The sequence below is a fragment of the Palaemon carinicauda genome, chromosome 6 (assembly GCF_036898095.1).
Source record: "Palaemon carinicauda isolate YSFRI2023 chromosome 6, ASM3689809v2, whole genome shotgun sequence".
Lineage (NCBI taxonomy): Eukaryota > Metazoa > Arthropoda > Malacostraca > Decapoda > Palaemonidae > Palaemon > Palaemon carinicauda.
The window spans coordinates 5,228,105-5,235,604 of NC_090730.1; the positions used below are offsets into that span (position 1 = coordinate 5,228,105).

Consider the following 7,500-nt stretch of genomic DNA (forward strand, 5'->3'; position numbering starts at 1 on the left):
ACAAAATTATGTAATGTTAACGGAAGTACAGTGCGTAAATAAACTTCCGTTGCTAATGTTGTTACCTTTTTCACTAATGTTTGAGAGAGAGAGAGAGAGAGAGAGAGAGAGAGAGAGAGAGAGAGAGAGAGAGAGAGAGATGGGAAGGTAAAAGAGACACAACAACAGTTGTGGGGACGTGGGTGGGGTGACCCCCTCCGTAGGAGGGGGACGTCGGGTGGTGAACCGTGGCTGTGCGCGTGTCTGAAAGACACCCTCCCCCCTCCCGATCCTCCACCCTGGAGAGGGAGTAACACTGTAACACCCCCTTCAGTGTCCCTCGCACTTCCAGGCCCGAGAGAGATGATGAAGCCAGTGTGTGTTTGATTTGTAGTGAGGCAGGAATTGACTCTTTATCCTCCCCCGGACCGTATCTCGCTTCATTGGGGCGTTCGTGTTTGGACAACATTTCTTACCGGATGCCCTTAGCTTACAAGTAACGGCTCTTCCACGCCCTTTCTCCTCCTCCATGCGTCCGTTACCATTATATTCGTCTCTTCTTCACTGACTCTTTAAGTTTACTGCAAACTGGTAATGATGTGATTTAACCAATAGCAAGAATTGAACAGTTTTTTCTCCCCTAAATACATCGAGATCAATCGATGGTGTACAAGTGTCACATCACTCGCCAAAGTGGTCAATGTTTACCGTGAGCTCGAGGCCACAGATGATGAATGATGCAAGGAAATCAAGTCATGTCGCCGAGGTAAAGTGGAATATTTTTGATAAGTGTTGGTAGAAGTAGTGTTTGATGCCCTGTGATAAATCCAAGAGATATTAGTTTGTTCCGTAGCAAGATCTCTCTATCTCTTCTCTTCTCTCCCCTCCGTGTGCCAGCAATTAAATTCCCCCCACATACACCAGCTACTGTTGAAGGGAATTGAAAGTCTGGGCAACCTCTTTGCCGATCGATTTGTTTTTAGCCTATTATCGACCTCGCCAGAAGGGTCTTGAACCTTCCCTTCCCCCCTCCCTCACCAGAACTGCAGGACGAAGGTTTTAATGGCTGTGTGCAAATAAGAGATGTTAGACTAAGCGGCCCCCGTCGTCACAAGATTGAAAAATTTCCCTCCATATTCTGTCCATAATTAGACGAACTAGCAACCGAAACGTTTTATCAGTGATGCTAAAGGCGATGATCATCTCCTACGTCCTTCTCTCCCGCGCTTATTTGCCTATCAACGTTACGCCCTCCGTCGTTACAAGTGCGGTAGGACAAGAGGAATGTTTGGAGAGGCTCCAGACATCCGTTTAACATAAAAGTCTTAGGCAAGGTTCACTGGCCGTCGTTCGCCCCCGAAACACAGAGCTGCCATCTCCAACCGCGCCGAGAACGACGAGTGATTGTTCGTACGTTTGTTCGTTTGTCAGTATCCTTCATGGAGGCCCCTCCCTCCTCCCAGATATGATTAGTTGCCAACGACGGTATTTACTTTGAATTTGATGGGGGAAAACGAACATTGGGGGATCAAAGTCAGACATTAGCAACGGATTTCATGTATTTGTTTATAGTCCACTCGGATTTCGCAGGTGATAAATTCTTGACGTAATCGTAGATAAATCGAGTCTGAAAAGTGCAGTGTGTGGCATATGTGACGTCATTATACCCACGTGTGTTGACATTGACGTCACCGGGACACATGTTTTCTGACATTTAAAAAGGTAAGACGCCTTTAAAACATTTTTTTTTTTGGTCATAAACTCAACTTTTTTTTTTCTATGAAACTTTCTTTTTTCCATAATGTCATTTTTATATATTACGCTATTTTGTATTTTTTTTTTTATAAAAGAAATAAGTTTGCAAACAACTAGGGATACTTTATTTAATGATGGAAAATATTTACTGTCGATATATATTATTAAACCTCCTTACACACATTATATATATATATATATATATATATATATATATATATATATATATATATATATATATATATATATATATATATATATATATATATAATCATCAGCCATAATTACTCCACTGCAGAACAAAGGCCCCAGACAAGGCCTTCCACTAGCGTCTGTGTATAAACGTAAATTTTCTTATCTCATCAATTCATCGTCTTCTCTTCCTTCCACGGCTGCAATATCTAGGGTCCCATTCTGTTTGTCAGAGACGGGGAACACTGAAGAAGGAAGAGAATTCTAGTTTACAGGGAATGGAGTAGTTACTGAACCTTGCAATTTAGTGAAGACTAATTTCTACCGTATAATTAGTTCGAGAAGAGGTAGCTTGACGAGAGTTACCAGTTTTAATGAGAGAGAGAGAGAGAGAGAGAGAGAGAGAGAGAGAGAGAGAGAGAGAGAGGGGAGAGAGAGAGAGAGTTTTCATCAGTTGGGTTAATAGTTTTATTTTGCCCCATCCACGTACTTAAAGAACGAGAGAGAGAGAGAGAGAGAGAGAGAGAGAGAGAGAGAGAGAGAGAGAGAGAGAGAGAGTTTTCATCAGTTGGGTTAATAGTTTTAATTTGCCCCATCCACGTACTTAAAGAACGAGAGAGAGAGAGAGAGAGAGAGAGAGAGAGAGAGAGAGAGAGAGAGAGGAGAGAGAGAGAGAGAGAGAGAGTTTTCATCAGTTGGGTTAATAGTTTTATTTTGCCCCATCCACGTACTTAGAGAGAGAGAGAGAGAGAGAGAGAGAGAGAGAGAGAGAGAGAGAGAGAGAGAGATATTCCCCCTTTGATAAATATCAATATTGGTCTGAAAATTTTGGATTTTTATCAATTCGCTCTTTCTTTTTCATTTTCCTATTTGTGAATAAATAAATTACATGAACTCAACAACGCAAACATTCGATAATTGTTCCATGATTTTTTTCTGAATATATAATGGCTTTTCCAGGAGAGGAATTCGTTTACTGGGGTCCCAAATACATTATGACGCCATTTTAATTAACAATGATTCAACCCTCATATAGAATTGCCATTTCCTCATCTAAGTAATCCCATAATAAGCAATTTCAATAGATTCTCCCCTTAGGCAATAAGCGAATAACCAAAATGAATTAATGGAAGGATTAATTTCCCTGGGAACTTCCCCCGGTGAATTTCCCTGGGAACTTCCCCCGGTGAATTTCCCTGGGAACTTCCCCCGGTGAATTTCCCTGGGAACTTCCCCCGGTGAATTTCCCTGGGAACTTCCCCCGGTGAATTTCCCTGGGAACTTCCCCCGGTGAATTTCCCCGGGAACTTCCCCCGGTGAATTTCCCCGGGAACTTCCCCCGGTGAATTTCCCTGGGAACTTCCCCCGGTGAATTTCCCTGGGAACTTCCCCCGGTGAATTTCCCTGGGAACTTCCCCCGGTGAATTTCCCTGGGAACTTCCCCCGGTGAAAATAAGAAAACGTGAGGAGATTAGGACTTTTTCTTTCTGTATTTCCTACTTTCATTCTTCATTAAGATTTCTTTCTCCTACTTACATTCTTCATTAAGACTTCTTTCATTAAAACTATCCTCTCGATAACTAAGTCTAGATGGTGGGTTAAAAAATCCTGTTGTGATGTTTTTCACACAACCGTTGATAGGCGGGAAAAAAAAAATCTTTTTTAAATATCGACACGTGTCCAGCAGAGTGCTTGCAGCTGAAGGCGTACTTGTTATAGAGAGCCATGCTTAGCTGTAGTATGTATCTCTTGTTAGCTTGAGCAATTGTACTTAAGATAATTGCTTTAAATAGCATGTTTTTATTGTTGTAATTAAGTGGGAGACCGTAGCTTTGAAATATATAGCTATTAAATGTATTCGTGTGGTATGGTGATCCAAACGGTATTACTCACTTGTTTACTTGTTTACTTGTTTTGGGTTTAAATCCAACCCTGTAGCTAGGACGAGTGTAGCCTCAAACAGCTGTTGTAATGGCAAGGGATTAGCGCACACACACACACACACACACACACACACACACACACACACACACACACACACACATATATATATATATATATATATATATATATATATATATATATATATAAGCCGTTCTGATTGGGGATATCTTAGCGTGATGAAAGGGTTTGTGCTTCGTCATGATCAACATTGCTGTTCTAGTCAGGTTCACTTATACTAGGTTGGTTTGTTGTGAGCGATCAGACTAAAGTCTCCCACCATCACCAATCCGCAGTGGCCAGCGTGATGATGAAAATTAGTTAAACCCCAGACTTGAATAAGGACATGTCCGAGGCCTTTGTTACTGCAGTGGACCAGAAACGGATGCATTTGTTTATATATATATATATATATATATATATATATATATATATATATATATATATATATATATATATATATATATAGAGAGAGAGAGTTTCAATAATTGTGTAAGAAACCACAATTTAAATTTCGTTTCTAGCGCTTTAATTGAATGAATATATTGCTTTAATGTACAGTATTTTAACGTAATTCGGACATATTTTAGTTTTTTTTTTATCATTCATCATTGGCCCCCACCGTCAATTCACATAAAAGATTATGTGGTTTTTATTATTCTTCCTAAGACTTGGAGTAGGCCTAGTAGCTTCCTTTATATAACTTTTATGCCTAGGAGCTAATTCAGCTCAGTTGTGTGTGTATGTATGTATGTATGTGATCGTTTATGCCTTTCCACTAGAATCAAAATGTGTATAAGGAAAAAAGTGCATTGTATGAGACTAGGCCTATATGAAATCCGCCTAGATGTAAAATCACGTGTAAAACTTAACCTAAGCTATAGGCCTATTTTATTTGTTGATATCAAGTAATCCTGTTTCGAAGTAAAATGTTTGAAATTCAGTGCAAAATGTTGACGATTACTCTAAATCATTACTGATAGTTCCGCATAGATTTCGGTGTAAAAATGTCAAAGTGACTTAGGCCTATGTGGAATTATTTTTATGATCGTCTAAATTCAACCTGGTTTGATGGTCATGTTACTAAATGAGTATTTTTTTTTTTTCAAATCATAAAATGTCAGTCTGTAGAAATCGGCACTAATTGGACCACGGTGAACTAAATTATTTTTTATCTTTAATGAAGAGAACGTTTTTAAATTTTACGGTGAACCCGCAATAGCTAGAATTTATTCTGAATATCATCTATAATTAACTTACAAATTATAAAAAGTAAAACGATGCATATCCAAAAAAGTAATAAATTACATTTGGGTTCCTATTGCGATAGTTTGTTTAACTTTTTAGATAGGACTAAGTAAGCCTATTACAGATTAGGACTCTGTTTCGTGGAATTAGGCCTAGCAGAGGAAACATTGGAAACTCGGCATTGTCTATCAGGATAACATTCTTGGGTGAGAATTATATTTTTCGTTATGATTTGATTTCTGAATAAATAACAGTTCTCTTGCTTGAGGGTACGGTCGAGCATACTATTCTATCTAATTTCTCTTCTTGTTTTGTTAGTTTATATAGATTATATAGGAGATATTTTAATGATGTTACTCTCCTTAAAATATTCTATTATTCCCTTTTTCCTTTCCTCACTGGGCTATTTTCCCTGTTGGAGCCCCTGGGCTTGTAGCATCCTGCTTTTCCAGGTAGGGTTGTAGCTTAGCAGGTAATAATAATAATAATAATAATAATAATAATAATAATAATAATAATAGTAAGATCTTGTGCCCTAGAATATCAGCCTAAGATATTTTTGAAACGTTGAAAATTGTCATGAAATAATGTTAGCATTAAATTCGTGTTTGAAAATGCATATATTTCCGTAGCATGTCTAGAAAAGACACAGGCCTATGCTATTTTATTTTGATTGTTAATTACTTCTCTTGTAGGTTATTTATATCCTTATTTCCTCTCCTCACTGGGGTATTTTCCCTGTTGGAACCCTTGGGTGTATAGCATCCTGCTTTTCCAACTAGGGTTGTAGCTTAGCAAGTAATGATAATGATAATAATAATAGTAATAGTAATAATAATATTATTATTATTATTATTATTATTATTATTATTATTACTTGCTAAGCTACAACCCTAATTGGAAAAGCAGGATGTTATAAGCTCAAGGGCTCCAATAGGGAAAAATAGCCCAGCGAGGAAAGGAAATAAGGAAATAAATAAACTGCAAGAGAAGTAATTAACAATGAAAGAAAATATTTTAAGAACAGTAACAGCATTAAAACAGATCTTCCATCTATAAACTATAAAAAGACTTAGGTTGGCCTGTTTAGCAACAACTCTCTCTCTCTCTCTCTCTCTCTCTCTCTCTCTCTCTCTCTCTCTCTCTCTCTCTCTCTCACCCGTGGGGTGCAGGCGAATTTGGAGAGATAAAAGCACAATTAAACAGACGTTAAGGGTTTAATGCTGTCATTTATAAAGACGACAACACCTAGACGAGATCATTAGACTCATGCTGGCTTCTTAACCTTACGAAAATGAATAACTCATTATAGTAATAAAACAAGATTTTATTTTTTATAGTTTATATATGTAAGATTATCTTAATATGGTTACTGTTCTTAATATATTTTATTTTAATTGTTAATTCTCTTGTAGTTTCCTTATTTCCTTTCCTCACTGGGCTATTTTTCCTGTTGGAGCCCTTGGGCTTTCAGCTTCTTACTTTTCCAACTAGGGCTGTAGCTTAGCAAGTAATGATAATAATAATGATAATTCAAACTTATATTCGTTTCACTGAAAGAATGAGTTAGGGTTTTCTTCCTTGCCATCACAGCAATTAAAAAAAACAGAAAAAACTACAAATTTCGAAAAATATATAAGTTGTACATTATATGAGACTGTGTAAAAAAACAATTGTAAAACTCAACCCACAATTATTACTTACATTAAGGGGTCGGTTGCCTGATGCGCCCTCTCTAACGCCTTCTATTAAATGACCTACTCTTCCATAAAACCTCCTCTCTCCATATCATCCTTCAAACTGACCTGTATTTCCATGTAGGACTACCTGACCTACATTGCTGTGGTCGATGAGGTAACGTCCCTGATTGGCCAACACCAGACTGGGGTTCGAGTCCCGCTCAAACTCGTTAGTTTCTTTGGTCGCTGCAACCTCGCTATCCTTGTAAGCTAAGGATTGGAGGTTTGGGTGCGCTTATAGGTCTATCTGCTGAGTCATCGCCATCCATTGCCTGGCCTTCCTTGGTCCTAGCTGGGGTGGAGAGGGGGCTTGGGTGCTTATATTTATATATACATGGTCAGTCTCTAGGGCATTGTCCTGCTTGATAGGGCCATGTCACTGTCCCTTGCCTCTGTCATTCATGAGTTAACTTTAAACCTAACCTAACTTTAGGCTCTCGGGTTACACTGGCAAAGAGCCTTTACAACATCCCATTGTAGCTGCACTTATAGTCACAAGTAGTCATTTTTTTCGAACTTCTATAGGCCTACTTGAATATAGTTTATTTTATGAACACCTAAAACACTTCACCAATTCTATAAATCAATAGCATATTCATAAGATCAAAATAACTGTGAAAATATTTAAAACTTTCAAACTTTTCCG

General features: G+C 38.1%; 1 protein-coding gene across 2 annotated transcripts in view; it reads left to right on the plus strand.

Annotated features, from left to right (window-relative positions):
* LOC137642396 (uncharacterized) overlaps positions 1-7,500 on the plus strand; it is a 97,194-nt gene that overhangs the window by 40 nt on the left and 89,654 nt on the right. Inside the window, exon 1 of one of the 2 annotated variants that reach the window (XM_068374915.1) lies at positions 1-1,701. This exon is cut by the window's left edge and continues 40 nt beyond it. Coding sequence is in view for 1 of the 2 variants with exons in the window: in XM_068374914.1 (XP_068231015.1) it covers positions 680-745 (66 nt within the window). In the remaining variant the exon portion in view is untranslated. The remainder of the gene's footprint in view (positions 1,702-7,500) is intronic. The other variant, XM_068374914.1, reaches the window with a different exon arrangement.